The 16297-nt window shown below is 43.9% G+C and overlaps 1 protein-coding gene across 5 annotated transcripts in view; it reads left to right on the top strand.

The window, feature by feature from the left end:
• SIPA1L2 (signal induced proliferation associated 1 like 2) overlaps positions 1 to 16297 on the top strand; it is a 105816-nt gene that overhangs the window by 32851 nt on the left and 56668 nt on the right. For all 5 annotated transcript variants that reach the window (XM_040624194.1, XM_008689550.2, XM_040624197.1 and 2 more), the window contains exons 6-8: positions 8008 to 8165; positions 10553 to 11129; positions 14679 to 14953. In XM_040624194.1, coding sequence (XP_040480128.1) covers positions 8008 to 8165; positions 10553 to 11129; positions 14679 to 14953 — 1010 coding nt within the window. The remainder of the gene's footprint in view (positions 1 to 8007; positions 8166 to 10552; positions 11130 to 14678; positions 14954 to 16297) is intronic.

Genomic DNA, 16297 nt, shown 5'->3' with positions numbered 1-16297 from the left:
GACGCTTAGAGGAGCCACCCAGGCGCCCCTATTTCTGTATGCTTTTTTAAAAGGTAGCATTACAATCACTAGATCACATGTATGTATTTATATGTTTTAACCTAAAGGATTTCTAGCTCTTTAAAAAAAATTACTTGGAATAATGCCAAACAGATTCACTCACTATTAAGCTTAATTTAGACCAGTGCAGTTGTCCGGCAGATACTTGTGAATCATTCAGTAATTAAACTCTGTGTGAGTTGTTGCTCAGAAAACTGATAGGGCTTACTCCAGCCGGGAAATCTGTCAGTCCTTTAGCAGAAGTAGAGCCAGTGCCTTTTGACCCCAGTTATCGAGTGTTCAAACCACAAAGCCCTTCCAGGTCCCTAATTACTTGAGCCATTGGACTCCAAACTGGATTGGCCCCCATCACTTCCCTTATGGCAGCCTCTGGAATTCTAACGTCTGCTGGGATTTGCTGTTAGCAGAACTCAAACCAGGCTTTCCCCTGCCTCGTTTCGGTTGCATAATAATTAAAATCTGTGGGTTTATGAGTTCTCTGTACCTTTTTTTTTTTCACTGAAACTATCCTTAAAGTCCTACACACAAAAAAAGTAGATGGAAGGACAGATGTTGGGGAGTGGGGAATGGATGGGTGTTTTAAGCTTCCCAAACTAGAAATATATATATATATATATTTAAATCTCCTGTAAATTAATACTAAACATTACAGACTCTGTAGCTTAAAGACTTACTTGGTTACTTCTTGGTTGTTTTCTTAAACTTGAGTGAGAATCCATGACATTGAGTAAGTTTTGATGATGGATTAGAGGTGGAAAACTATAAAATTGTTTTGCTTTTTTAATGAGTGCTCTTATTGTGTCTGGAATATATATGATCCTACATATGGTCCATTGGGAAATCTATGTGTGAGAAACACTATGTAGGCAAGTATTCATGGTATAAAGGGGTTGGTAAAAAGCGGAAATGAGAGTCAGTGGACGTATTCTGAACTTGCCACTGCCAGTCACTCGCCTTGTGTCTTTGGGTAAGATCTTTAGCCTCTCAAGAAATCGGATGATTATATAATGAGGACCTGGTTCAAATGACCAGCAGTGGTTCCTTGGAAAACTGTGTGAAGAAGGATTCGGGGGCAGCATCTGGGCTCAGAGGAAAAGAATGTTGAATTTTAGAGAAACTTTCCACGGGTTTGGCAGTGGGGAGATGTAGCACGCACAATACTTGGACTAGACAATCCACAGCGTGGCCCTCTTAGTGTCTGATTTCTGTGGTTCTATGGCCCTCTTTGAGGCTTCCTGCTTCTAGGTGGAAAAATGGCTTCAACAGGAAAATGTAGTTATTAACAGAGCAAGAATTCTAGTGCTATGCTATCTGGATTTCAATCCCAGCTACCAGCTTTGTGACCTTGGGCAAAATTTTCTATGCCTTAGTTTCCGTTATCCCTGAATGCAGGGGCTTTGAGCTCATTTCTTCATCGAGGTGTCCCCATGCACCCAGAACCATATCCTGAACATGGTAGGCAGGCAGGAAACATTTGTTCAAGGAATAAATGAACCTTTCGTAGACGGTGGCTGGAATTAGGTGAGCTCATACCTACAAGGCACTTAATGGTGCCTGGCACACGGTGTGCTCAGTGATTTTACTTGCTGTTACGGTTTCATCATTTATTAGATATAAAGTGCAAGCATTTTAAATAACTTAATTTGCATTTTATTTTCCTGTTCCCAGTCCTACAGCTCTGGTATAAGAAACTAAGGCCTAGATAGTTAAGAAAGTAGGGGCTAATTTATCAATAATTTCAGAAAATTATCTTTACTTTGGCATTTAATATTTTGCTAATCCTGGGTTGTTACCAGAATATTCTGTTTGTAGATAAATGTTGCCACTGTGCAATCTTGGAACATGCACTCCAAATTTGTTACAGGTTGTACTGGCCCTTTGGACATCTCCCACCCACCCCACCCATGCCTGCAGATTATGTTAATACCAGGAGTAGAAATGTCTGAAATGACCAGCTGGGCTCCTGAGTGCAGCTTGAGGCCACAGAACTTAGCAAAGTTAGCTGGCCTGTATGTGAATGGTGCCTATAACTTTGGCCTCATTAGCACCATGGTATTTGTGACTATGTAACTGGTCCAGACTCGTCCACATCAGGTATAATTTCTTGTGTTTGTTCTTGTAATAAATCAAGCTGAAAGCTGATTCCAAGATGTATTAAAAGTCTTTAGAGAGTTTACCACTGTTGCAAAAGAGTTCGGTGTTTGGAATGTATGACTCTTACAAAGAAAACCTAGCCAGCCCTAGGGAATGATAAGAGAGCCCGCTCTTGGAGTGGTTTCCCTCTTCCCTGAAGACCCATCAGTCTCTCTGGGCCAGTCTGGCAGTCGGATTCCGTTTCACAGGGCTGTCTCCCCCCGTGTGCTTCCCCTCTGTCCCGTAGATAAATCATAGATCAGCCATCATGGATTGTTATCAGTGGAAAGAACGCCACAAATTAGCTTCAGACTTCACTTGGGCAGAGAGACCTTTTCCTCAGTCTAAGTATATCAAATGGATAAAGGTAGCATGGTTCCTGGTACCTAGTAAATTATGATTTTTTTTTAATGCATGCATAAAGTTAGGGATGTCCTAGCCCCCAAGAGGTCCCTAAGGAATAAGGCCAAGCTCCTAGGTCTCTGAGATTCCATTTGAAGAATATTAGTATTAGCCTAGGGACAGACTTGACCTCTATAGGGGTAATGGAGACACAGCTTGTTAGGTTTCAGCCAGGCTGGAACCCTTTCTCTATATAATTTGGATAGATGGCCGACCTGTCTTAAGGGGTTTCTGCACTTCTGTAAGTCCCTAATTGGAACTGCTAAGAAACTGTCCGTATATAGGAGGAATCTACCTCATTAAGGGCTGTATGAACAGGTCCTGACTGCACTTGGGTTCACCTATAAATAATAATATGGAATATTTTGGAAGAATAAAATGCTTATTCAGCTTTCCATGATGAGATTTATCCCCAGGCCCTAAACAGGAATGTGTACTTATGCAGGATAATAAGCATGATTGCTTACAATAGGGTTGGTACTGCTGGGTATCAGAAATAACTTGTATCTCCATAATCGTCTTATCTTCGCTTTGTTATTAAATCATTAAAAATCTCCATTCTAGGTTTATTTCTGTTTCTCCAGTTACAGAATACTCAGCCTTGCTCACTTAACTGGTTTGTACATTTATGCTTCCTATTAGTAAAATATATGTTTTATATTAAATATTTTACATAATATTTTTATATTGGTTATATAAAGTATATCCACAATGAATCCTTGAAATGGCAATTAAATTTGATATGATCTTGCTGATCTGAGATAAGAGCGCTTAACCTAGCTTCCCCCCCCTTTTTTTTTTTTTGTGGGGAGTAGGTAGCTGAGGCTTTCCCTCTCTGAATGTAGGTCTTGTGAATTTATGTGGTCAAGTGAGTAGATTTCTCTCTCTCTCTTATTAGACTCCTGATCTATGTTCACATTTCTACTTTGCACAGGAAACTCTAGATATCTCTTAAAAATCAAAACAAAACTCTAACCACTGGGTTGTGTCTTGAGTAATAAATACATGAGGGTGTGGGGGGTGTGTGTGTGTGTGCGTGTGTTGTGTGCACACATGTAGAATTAGGAAGGTCTCTGATGGGGGAGAAGCTGGCCCTCTGTGTGAGGGGGAGAAACTTCCAAGCAGGGGGGTAGCAAGTGCAAAGGGCCTGTGGTAGAAACAGCTGGCCTGTGGGAGGGACAAGGTGGCTGTCTGGGAGGGGTGGTGGGGGACACGGTCAGAGGGGTGGGAAGGACAGGGTCAAAGGAGTCTTGGTCAACTCTGTTCCTACCAACAGGACTTTAGATTCCAGCCCAAGGACTGAGATCCAGAACTTGTGATCAGTTTTCAGGGGAATACATTGAATTTTTTGCTCAGTTCTGGGCTCATCTCTTTGAATTTCAGAACATATAAGATAATCATTAAATGATGCAGTTTTCCCTTTGAAAGCATGCACATTTTTACATATTTGCTTCTTAAGACAGTAGACCGTCTCTGGAGATCAGCCTTTTCTGGTTTCAAATGAAGTTTTCTCTTTACTAATTCTGACTCTTAGAAACTTGTGAAGTACATCCAATTGCATTTCTTCCTTATCGTATGACTGCCTCGCCCTCGCCTCCAGAGTGAGGTGCAAAATTCTTTCTCTGCCTTAACTCTGCTAAGAAAAAAGTACCACACGAGCCTGTCTGCATAGAGGCTGATCGATCTGACTAGCTCAACTTTATGCCTCCTCAGATCGAGTGTGGCTGCCTGACAGTTTTCTCTCGCCTTTGGTTGTTGCATCAAGGTGAAACTGTTCCTGCGAAGCCCTGAAGTTTGGTTAGGGAATTGAGAATAAATCCGAGGGTTGCTATTTCGTCGCATCTGGACGCTTTTTGCCATGGAACTGGGTGAAGAATCACATTTCACTTTTCTTGTCATAACAAGAGTTTATTCCTGTTTCACTGCTTGAGTCAAGCGTTGGAGATTTCGTAGAATTGACTATGTAAATCTGTCTAACACAGTGTTTATTGACTCATTCTTACAGTCGAAGACACGAAGGCGGTTCTCTTGGCACTGGGAAGTGTCAGGAACTTCACGTCTAGAGGGGAGGAGTTAGGGCTAGAAGATACCCTTCCTGAATTCCCCAAACAGTGCTAGAGGCGACTTCCTAATCCGGGGCCTCGCTTCACAGCTTTGCTGGGCTGCCGTCCCCTTTCCCCGTCCAGGTCTGGACTCTGATGACACAGAATTTCACTGGCCGGTCAGAAGAAACACGTAACGACTAAAGAAAATATTTACCTTCAGATAAGAAGTCTGAGAAATTACTTAGGTTATTTAATGTTTGGCAAAATCCTGGAAAACAGTGAAAAATATTCCTGCGAGCTTCCCAGATATTATTTTTCTTTAGCTCTAAACAAAGTCAAGCATCCCTTTGATGGACAAGGTGGTAAGTTTTCTACTTTTATTCTCCTACAGAGAGCGTCAGATTTTGCTCTTCTTAACGAATCTTTTTCCTCGCCCCTCCCGCCCCACGCACTTTATTGTTTTGCCAAGTACATTTTGTGACTCTGGTTCAATTAACTAGACTATTAAAAATGTTTTTGGCCCATTTTACAAAGCCAAAGAATATGCTTAGAAAGGGACATGTCGTTGAGGGAACCAGCCTTTTAAATGGTGCTTCCACTATTCCTGTGTTGGGAAATACAAAACTGGACCCAATGTCTTCCTTCTGGACAAAGAGAAAATGGGTGGGAATAGTTGTCCATTTTGCTGTTGCTCTTACAACAGTGAGGAAGCACGGACTCATGAGTTCATGCCTGCCCCATGCACGTAACCGAGAGAGCCGGCCAAGGGGAAGTGTATCACAGCAACATGTAAGCAGGAGGGGCTGCAGAATTCACTGCGTGGCCTTGGCCATCACGAGCGCCATCTTGTGCCCGTCAATCTGAGAACTCTTGTGTTCAAGGATATCGAGTCAAGTATAGAGCCAGCTGTTGGGTACCACGTTCAACAGATATATCGAACACGGTGTTAGGTATTAAAGATACATTTTCTTTAACTTTTCATTCGTTCCAGATTTTCCCTTGTCCTATTATATAGTACCTGTGAATCCTGTGTTTCAGCTACTGTGGAAACGAGGGAGGAACATCTTAACCTGGTACAATTTCCAGCTTGTGCATTGATGTTTGTTGTAGATATTTATCCTTGCTTCCCCTTTCTTTTCTTTATGTGAAATAGTTATCATGGTTATCATCTGTGTCCACGGTAGGAAGGGGAATTAATCACACAGTGTACAGGACCTGGTTTGCTACATGCGTCCAAAAGGGCACATTTTAACTTAAATATTTAGCAAACATTTTTAAAGCTACCGATGGCTCATTGGGTCTGTATTAATGTATATGAATGTGTGTTTTCAAAACTTCACCCAGACAGAAAGGTGACTTTTGTGGGTGTGTGACTTGAACCGTGGTGCTTTAAATGGGAATTTTTCAGCATATGAATCAGTGATTTAACTGGCATATCCGAGAACTCTGGAAGAAGGAGCACTTCATCCCCAAGTTCCCAGACCTTTTATCGCGCTAAATCACAAGTCAGGGGCCTGACAATGAAATCCTTTTTGTATCTGGGTTGAAAAGGCTTTAAGAGTTGAACTCAATGCTCTTTACGGTGAGGTATGTTCTGTAGGTGCCAAATAAATTTAAGAGCAAGCTCGTTGTCTTTGTTATTGCTAGTAAAGAGAGATTTACTACCTGAGATTATCTCATTCCTGCAGTGACATCACCAGCTCCTGTAAAGCTTATTGTCTCTATTAAAACTGAAGATCACAAGCTTTGTGAGCACAGATACTATGGTTTCACTCGCATCAACTTAGAGAGTGCTTTATGTATGGGTTTATCGACATAGTCAGAGGGCAGTCACGGTTTTATTGCACAGCGTGATGTGGCTGGGATCCTGTATCCATACCACTCATTTATGCCTTCAGCAGCTGTGGCCTGGGTGTCGACTATGTCCTGGGCAGGCCATTAGAAACCAGGATATCAGGGGCGCCTGGGTAGCTCAGTCGGTGAAGCGTCTGCCTTCGGCTCAGGTCGTGATCCCAGGGTCCTGGGATCAAGCCCTGGTTCAGGCTTCCTGCTCCGAGGGGAGTCTGCTTCTCTCTTTCCGTCTGCCCCTCCCGACCTCGTGCCCCCCCCCGACCTCGTGCCCCAACCTGACCCCGTCTCTCTCTTTCTCAAATATATAAATAAAATCTTTAAAAAGAAAAAAAAAAAAAACAGAAGTCAACAGGGCATTTCTCCTGCCCTCCTGAAAGTGATGACCTGAAGCGGGAGAAGTAAATCACAATTAGCAGCACGGTTCTATTACAACTAATGCACTAGAAGTGGACCTGGGTGTATGGGTGGAGTTGCCAGTATAGGCTTGCCAGGGAAGTACCTTTCCGGGGAGGAGATAACTAAGTTAGAGCCCTGAGTTGTCCAGGGCGAAGGGAGCATTCTGGGCAAAAGGAGAATGAAAAGGGAAAGTGTTGTTAAAATGTTGCTGCTCAAAAAAAAAAAAACCACACACAATAATAATAATAATAATAATAATAGTAATAGTAATAGTAATAATAATAATCTGTTGCTGCTCTGGGGTTCCTTGGCTTCTGCCACATTTGTAATGTATAAGATTCTATACCATGGAGTTTTCCAGCCGTTAATCTGGTAGAATTCTGTGTTTCTGAATCACACCTGAAAGGACAGATTTCAGTTAAGTAGTTTGAATCTATTAGCTAGTGAAGTAACAGTCTTTCTGTGTTGCTGTTGTGGACAGGCCTGTGGGGAGCACAGGACACAGGTTAAGGCCCTAACACACTGATGTAGGACTTTTAGCAAACCTGAGCTCTCTCTTTCATTCTGTCTGCTTGCTTTAAGTTGAAGAACTTAAACTATAAAATTCCTGAGAACGGGAGCGCCTGGATGGCTCAGTCGGTTAAGCATCTGCCTTCAGCCCAGGTCATGATCTCAGGGTCTTGGGATGAAGCCCCACGTCGGGCTCCCTGCTCAGCGGGGAGCTTGCTTCTCCCTCTCCCACTGCCACTCACCCTGCTTGTGCTCTCTGGCTCTCTCTCTGTCAAATAAATAAATAAAACCTTAAAAAAAAATTCCTGAAAGTGTTTCAAGCGCTAACATGCTATTATATCAGGGTACGAAAGCTCAAGGTGAAAAGGAGTTGAATTTTAAAGTGCGAGAAATTAACTGCGTTAGGCTTGTCTTTCCATAAACGTTTCCGACGCAGCCCATCCTGCTTTTGCTGGTCACCTTGAGGAGCAGTGACTTTCTGAGAGTGGCTCTTGCTTTCTGAATCAATCCTTGAAAATGGACAGAGGAGTAAGTTGTATATATTGCTATATTTTGTCTTTACGGAAAACCGCGTCTGTAACTCCGTGTGTGTTCCCTTTCCTGACCGCAGCTTCTGAGGAAAAGGCATATCGGAAATGACATTGTGACCATTGTCTTCCAAGAGCCCGGAGCACTTCCTTTTACTCCGAGAAGCATCCGGTCCCATTTCCAGCACGTCTTTGTCATCGTCAAAGTGCACAACCCGTGCACGGAAAACGTGTGTTACAGGTGAGCCGGCAGCCCCTGGCCTTTCATTCTGTCAGGTATATTTCAACAGCACACCTTCTCCTGAAATAGCTTTGTTTTCCAATTATCTCTAACCCCATAATTATCCTCCCCCCCCTTTTTCTAATTATATTTCCACTGTCTTCACTCAGGTACTTTCTGTATGAAATAATTGCCTCCTTCCTGTTTTGAACAGCAAAATGCCTAGCAGTTCAAAATTGTAGATTACACATTTCCTCAATTTTCCCCTTAAAAACTGCATCCAGCCCCTGCCGGCACCAGAGCTTAATGGATACCAGCCTCAGAGGTGGGTGATGTGGCTGTTTCAAGTTCTTCCCAAGCAGAAGTACTTCCTGTAGTGGGAATACACTGCTTCTCATCCAAGATCTTGGAAACACTCAGCCCACAGGGCTCCTGAGACCGGGAGTTGATGCTTGCATCTGTGATTTCAAAAGGCCATGCATGTGTCTCAGAATCCCGAGCCTGTTTCTGTTTCCTTTCCCCTCCCCACAGACTCTTTCGGAGGAAGTAGATGCCACTGGAAGATCATGCCTTGTGGGGTAAAAGGGTGGGTGTCTGACCTGGGGTTAGAATCCAGCTCTGCTGCCCACAGTGCTTTGTGTACAAGTTACTTTACTTCTTGGAAACTTTCATTCGTTCTCTTAAAGTCGAGGATAAGAGTACCTCCATCAGTATGTAGAATAAATAGCAGAAATTAGCAGAGCACCTGTTAGAGCTCCTGGCACTCCCCGGAGGTTATTTCCCTTTATCATCCTAAAACAGTAAGTGCTGTTTCAGCCCCCTCCTGGGCCGAGGTGGGGCGCACGCGTGGGAGAGGACGGGGAGATGGTGACGACTGTAAAGCGTGCTCTCCTAAAGGCAGAGAAGCTAGTCTGTGTGTTAGACGTTGCTGGTTTATGTCCCGAGCCCCACGCCTGGCCCATCTCAAAGCAACACAGAGTCTGTAAGCTGGTACTTCTTAGCTTGAATGTTGCCTCACAGCCTGTTAAAATGGGCTCATTCTCCAGCCCTACTGTGCGGTATGCTGATGTCACAGACCTGAAATTGACCTGAACATCTATGAGCTTCCTCCCGTGGTGATTTCTGAGTCACATCTGGGCGAAAGACCACTGGCCCGAATGCTCAGAACTGCTTTAAAAAAATGATATTTGTAACAAGCATAACGTCTGTTCTATTGGAAGGATAGGTTTAAAACATAATGTTGGTCAAACATGGTAAGTGGGATTATTCTTCTGAGATCTCACCCGATGAATGGTAATTATGAAGAATAATCTTAAATGAACCGTCCTAATGGATTGGAAACTTAAGCCTAAGGCTTTATGGAATTTGCTGTTATTTTATTGGCTGCTGTTTTTAGGTCAAATCAAGTATTTTAAATTACTTTCCATTTTAGTTTATAGTGAGACCACGGGGTGGTTCATGAGCACCAAAAATCTTAAAGTTATCAGTAATGTCTATTTTCATGTGTTTCAGGTTTTTGGTTTCAATAAAATTACTAGGGAGGGATGTTGAAACCAGTATTGGACTGGATGTATGTCTTAGCTATAAAAAAAACAGACCACGTCCTGTTTTCTATGATAGAGGATAGCATCGTGCAAATCACGCAACTGTGGAATCATTGGTTTTTAAGAAACCACATTGTTATCACTAAATTACGACTTGCTAATGAGATTCAGGTTATAAAGTTAGTAGAGTGTCTCAAATTTTGGGCAGTGCCTCATAAACATTCATACTGATCATGCTTAAAAACTTCCTGAATATTCCTCAGCGAATCAGTAATAGTCTTCTTGAATGCTGTGCTCAAATCAATTCCATAACACTCTGTCCCACGGAATAAGGTTATCATTCTAAGAAGGGTTTGAGACAACCACACCTGCCTGATACAGGGGAGCGTGGTTGGTTTCGACATGTTAAGGTGGTGTTACTGTCACTCTACACTTGATCTTTTCAGTCCCTGGAATCTCTTACAATTTGACTCCCATAAAACTTACACTGAGATTTTCAAAATGTGACCAAGTGAGCATTTCCTGAAAAAATGGGACACTTAAAACCTTTGAGCCTGTGAAGTGTCATCATGGTGTCCAGTACTAGTGAGATCCCAAGCAGCCACCTGGGGCTAATAACCTCACTTCCATTGAAAGTGTCACTGTCTTTCCCAGGGATGGCCAGCTGCAGAGTTAAGAGTACCAGCCCATCTAGTAACTTTGAAAAACAAACACTGGGTATCCAGAAATTAGTATAACAAAAAGCTACAGAATAGATGGTGTAAGTTGGGAGTATGGGTACATGTCAGATTTCTCTGAAGGTAAATATTCTGAAGGTATTACAACTCCTATTGTTTCCTTTTTTTTTTTTTTTTTCTTTCTCAGTGTTGGAGTTTCTAGATCAAAAGATGTACCACCGTTTGGTCCACCAATTCCCAAAGGAGTAACTTTTCCAAAGTCAGCAGTATTTCGGGACTTCCTTTTAGCCAAAGTGATTAATGCAGAAAATGCAGCCCATAAATCAGAAAAGTTTCGAGCAATGGCCACTCGAACGAGGCAAGAGTACTTGAAGGATCTGGCGGAGAACTTTGTCACGACCGCCACTGTGGATACCTCTGTGAAATTCAGCTTCATTACACTGGGTGCAAAGAAAAAGGAGAAAGTAAAGCCAAGGAAGGATGCCCATCTGTTCAGCGTCGGAGCGATCATGTGGCACGTAATAGCTCGGGACTTCGGCCAGTCTGCTGACATTGAATGTCTTCTTGGGATTTCCAATGAGTTCATAATGTTGATTGAAAAGGATTCCAAGAACGTTGTATTTAACTGTTCCTGCAGGGACGTCATTGGGTGGACATCTGGATTAATGAGTATCAAAGTGTTTTACGAGAGAGGGGAATGTATCCTTCTGTCCTCCGTGGATAACTGTGCTGAAGACATCAGGGAAATTGTCCAGCGATTAGGAGTAAGTACACGTTTTGTGTTTCCACCATCCTTAGGTCTTCAATCCCAGATTCATAATGGCTTCCGCTGTGGAAATTCTACCACGATTATGGCACCTGCAGAATGCATTACTATTTTATATGGCTGTGGGGCTTAATTCTAAACGTTGCGTCCTTTTGAGCAGTTGCTGAATACATGAGTGGTGGAGAAGCACCCATTACAAACTGATTGGAAAGAAAAAGTTAAGCCAACTTCCAAAAGAGAACATCAGGATGTGTTTTTATGGTATCTGAAAGAAAAAAATGGCGAATTGTCTAGATATTATGTCTGTGTGTAGAGATGGACATGACAGGACCCTCCCAGCGGGAGACCAATGGGCAACAGTTGCTGTTGACCCTATGAATGACTACGTCCTCTTTGCAACTTCAGTTCTGTGCGTGTTTATACAGCAGGTATTTTTCTTTAGTCTGCCAGATTAAATATATTATTACTCTCCAGCCACAGTTTCGTTTTCTTAAGGAGGTTTTATAGAATTACCCATTAAATTAGACTTAAAAAAAAAATCAGTCCTAAAAGAGATTTTTTTTAAAACATTATTTTTAGTATAGAACCCCTAGATGATGTCCATGGAGTGTAACTGTTAATATTTCTGCTCCTGATTTTCACCCAGAAAGATCCAAATTTTAGTTTGAGTCTAACCAGTTATAAGAATAAATTAAACATAGTAAAAGAACCCAAACATGCTATGACAAAAGAATTTCTCATGTTTAAATCTTCCCCCAAGGGGATGTATATTTCAGATTTTAGAAAAGATTTAGTCACTTATGGAAGAAAGGAGACTTTATACCCATTTCCTGTCCCCTTTCCTCCCACCAAATATAAATCTCCCCTTTGTTCTTCGAGACCATGAATTACAGACAATACAATCTAGTCAGTGTCTGCCGGCCTTGGAGAAATAATTTAATTGTTTGTTGACACTATTTACAGGAAGAGACCTCAGTGTGTTCAACAGTATTATCGGGTGTATGTGCACAAACATAGATGTGATTTGGGGACGATTAGGTACGTGATTAGTTTATGTGTCTGTAGAACTGAGTTATCCTTGTGAGTTTCAAGACACACTGTGCCTTCGGTAATACCGTAAATACGTCTTCTTAGGAGATCCGCTGAGTCATCATCGTCTGTGCTCCTGAAAATATAACACAAACACCACTTCGCCGACCACCAAAATGCACATTTCATAGGTCCTTACCCATTCGCTGTTTCGTGGCCCCCATTCTTCCATTTTCCTAGAAAAGCAGTGGTATGGCTAATGACACGGAGGTGCCTGATGTTTGGAATATGTTTGAGGAAATGTATTGTGGCCCTAGGATGACTCACAGCAGGGGATTTTGGAAGCAAACCAACCCCCAGACAGTTGAGGGATTAGAGCGTAAGGTTGGTACAGGGTGGCAGCAAAGAGGATCCCACATTCATAGAGCAGAGATGGGGAACAAGTGCTATTTGGCGGGTGGTAGATTCAGTGTGCCTTTTATCGTGGTGGAAACTGAAATTAAAAGTGTCCGTTATGCAGGTACAGACCCAGGAAGCAATGAGAACTGATGCCTAAGGGGACAGGCAGGGCCTGTTTCATTCGTGTGCAGCCCAGGACCCATTCTTAGGGACCCACTCTCAGAAGAGCCCGTGCTCAGTTGAGTGCTCTGCTTTTAACCATCTTGAAGTTGTAAATAGTCTTTGACCCAGGGACCCTGCATTTTGATTTTGCCTGCGGCCCCACCAATTATGTGGCCAGTCCTGGGTAGGTATGTGGATAGGAAGCTACCATTTTCCTATGGTAATTGAGTTTATGTTAGTATGAAAGGAACTCCAAATAACTGGTCCTTTATCCTTTGCAAGTGTTAAGAAGCAGGAAAGAGAAAGGATAAAGAAATAGCACGAAGCAAAAAGCAGGGCAGGTAGCAGGTAGTTGGAGGAAATAAGGAGAAGAGATACATAGGTCTCAGGAAAGGTGTGACTGTTCACTCTTCAGTCTGATATATGGATGCTAAATTTCAACTGAAAATTGCATTAATATTTGAAACAAGGCAGGGTATATTTCACACATATGTAGACTTTTGGAAGGAGAGCGTAGTTGAAACAAAGTTGAAAAGTGAAAGAAAATTTTATTCAGGGTGTACATATTATAAAAGTACTTTTCCAGCAATTTCTGATTAGTTCAGTTCATAACTTTGCAAGCTTCAGTCTTTCAAAACCTCACCACGAAGACCAGCAACGCCTTGCCCCGTTTTCCTGAGCCCCCAGCTGTCTTGTGTGTCTGTGGGAAGTTGATGGGCCATGTGTGTACCTATGCAGGTAACCATGGAAACAGACACAGCGGACATACGCTGAACCAGCCCAGCCCACAGCTGTACTTACACTCGTAGGTCTTGTTAAATAGGAATCTGGGTATTCAGAGCGTGTTTCACGGAAATGGAGCATTTATTGTACTGCAGCTTTATCATTAGCTCTGTGCTTTGGGGGATTCGGGTATGATACTTCCTGACTTTAAATTTCCCACAAATAAGTGATGCCATCAAATGACATATAACGAGCCTGTGTTTTTGTCTCAGTGCATGTAAGTTAGGCTCAGTGAGTGCTTTTGAGGGTGGCATTAACTAATGATCGTGCTTTAGTGCGCCGCGTGGGATGCCGACCACCTTGCTTCCACATTGCTTTTCGTGATACTGCTGCAGACTCTCGCTCTCGCGGAAGGTCAGAGCACTGAAGCTGCCACTGCTTGGGGTTGCCCTTGGCCCCCAAAGGATGGACCCCATGAAGGAGAGGTGCCCGCAGGCACAGGAGGGTCTCTGCTGCCTGCAAGAGGGCCATCCTACACAGTGCCCTTGTCAGCAGATGCCAGGGAGCCTGGCGGGCCTGCCCACATTTGAGCTAAATGGCCCTCACCACCCAGGCAAGCAGTGGCCACCCACTTCGACGAGGGGGCTTCCCAGAGGACAGGGCAGGACGTCCACAGGGCCAGTGCCCAGGGAACACTTGCACGTCTCCTAACTGGCTGACTTCTGTGGCTGCCCTCCTGGGGGCAGCCCTCTGAGTGTTAGCTGGGAAGGGGTTTGGGCCATTTTTTAAGTTGGATGAAATTGAGTAACTTTTAATGTTTAATGGGTGAAACTTGTGGTTTTGAAAGAGACTACATTTTCCCATTGCTACAGTCCATCTGGAACAGTGGGGCTTATATACTTAAGAGCCAAGCCCACTGACATAGGGGAGGGGAGGAGGGAGTTATCAGAGCCTGTCTGAAGCTCATGAGGTCTGGGGTCAGCGGCTTCTAAGAAAAAGCAGGACGCCTGTATCAGGAGCATATTTGCCTTTGAAGAGTAAAGCCGCTGTTTTACTTTCACTGTTCTCTTTGCGTCCGATGCCACGGCTAATTATGGTGAACTTGGCATTGTAACGTGCTTAGCGTGTCACCTGGGTGGTTGGAGGGCAGGGCTGGGAGGCCTGGGTGTGCGCCTCTACCTTGTGGGGGGCGGGGGTGCCCCACAGTGGTGTCTCATGGTCTCTTTCCCCTCAGATAGTGACGCGAGGCTGTGAGACCGTGGAAATGACCCTGAGGAGGAATGGGCTGGGCCAGCTTGGCTTCCACGTGAATTTTGAAGGAATCGTGGCCGACGTGGAACCCTTCGGCTTTGCCTGGAAGGCTGGGCTTCGCCAAGGGAGCCGCCTCGTGGAGATCTGCAAAGTGGCCGTGGCCACTCTGACCCACGAGCAGATGATCGATCTGCTCCGGACTTCTGTGACCGTGAAGGTGGTCATCATCCAGCCCCACGACGATGGCTCGCCCCGGAGGTAAGGCATGTGAGGCCCTAAGGATCAGCAGGGTCCACAGAAGATGCAGTCAGGTGCGTCTTCAGCCACAGTCGTTTGGACATTGAGCATTAAGAGCAATTTAAAAAGAGCTTTAAAAAAGTTATTAGTGTGTAACAAATGATCAGTTATAATGTGCTAAACAATTTCCAGGGACATTGCCCACATAAAGGCTGAGATATTACAAACTAAGGGGCAGAACGCCTGTTTGATTCACCTAGACCACTGAGAACCCATGTCTAAGAGGAACCATTCTTTTTTTTTTTTTTTTTAAGATTTTATTTATTTATTTGACAGTGATAGAGACAGCCAGTGAAAGAGGGAACACAAGCAGGGGTAGTGGGAGAGGAAGAAGCAGGCTCCCAGCGGAGGAGCCCGATGCGGGGCTCGATCCCATTATCCCGGGATCACGCCCTGAGCTGAAGGCAGACACTTAACGACTGAGCCACCCACGCGCCCCTAAGAGGAACCATTCTTAATCACAGCTCAGCCCTTCGCAGGTGAAATACTCTGCATTGCTAGAATTCCTTTCTATCACGCAAAGTCATTGATTCTTAACAGGATAGGTAAGAGATCAGTACTGTCTGTCTGAAGGAGGGGTGGAACATGAGATAGACTGGGGAGTGACTACTCCATTCTCGTTGGACTGGTTCGGGCATTGTCGTAAGCTGTCACAAGAAACCTATGCGAGTAGCCCAGGTGGATGGGTGGAGAGTAGGAAGAGAATGGAATTAGTAGGTGATGCTGTTCCATTGTTAGTAGAAAATAATCACGCTGGACACGAAGAAGGTATTAGGCCCAGAGGGGAAAGAAGGCTAATTGAGAGCAAGCCATCCGCGTGGGCTGTGGCCACCGTTGTGCTGCAGGGTGTCGGGTCGTGTACTGCTGTGCATTCTCGCTCCAGCTCAGAAGGACCTCCGCAGGCCCCCTTCTGGGTTCTGGCTTTGGAGAGATAAGGCATGCTTGGTATCCAGGCCTTCGCTGTGGGATCTCGGGTTGTGCACGTGCTCCCTCTAAGCCTCATTTGCTGTCTGTAAGATGGGGGTTATAATATGGCCTACCTCGTACTCTTACAAAGATTAAATAAGAATGATACATGTAAACCACGTAGCACCTTCTGGCATAATCAGTACCCCATGCATTTTAGTTAAATTAAAAACTTTAGGATATTCATGTGAGTTTGTCCATGCTCTAAAAGAAATTCTTGTCATGCTCAATAGCAAGATACCGTCCACTTTCTGGACATATTCCATGGTCACTGAGGTCATCCCTGGTACTTTGTCTATCCAGCCACAGCTCCCACGGTGATCACATTCCACGACTGAA

This window comes from Ursus maritimus, unplaced genomic scaffold (genome assembly GCF_017311325.1).
Source record: "Ursus maritimus isolate PB19 unplaced genomic scaffold, ASM1731132v1 scaffold_7, whole genome shotgun sequence".
Classification (NCBI taxonomy): domain Eukaryota; kingdom Metazoa; phylum Chordata; class Mammalia; order Carnivora; family Ursidae; genus Ursus; species Ursus maritimus.
This window is presented reverse-complemented; position numbering and strand designations above follow the sequence as displayed.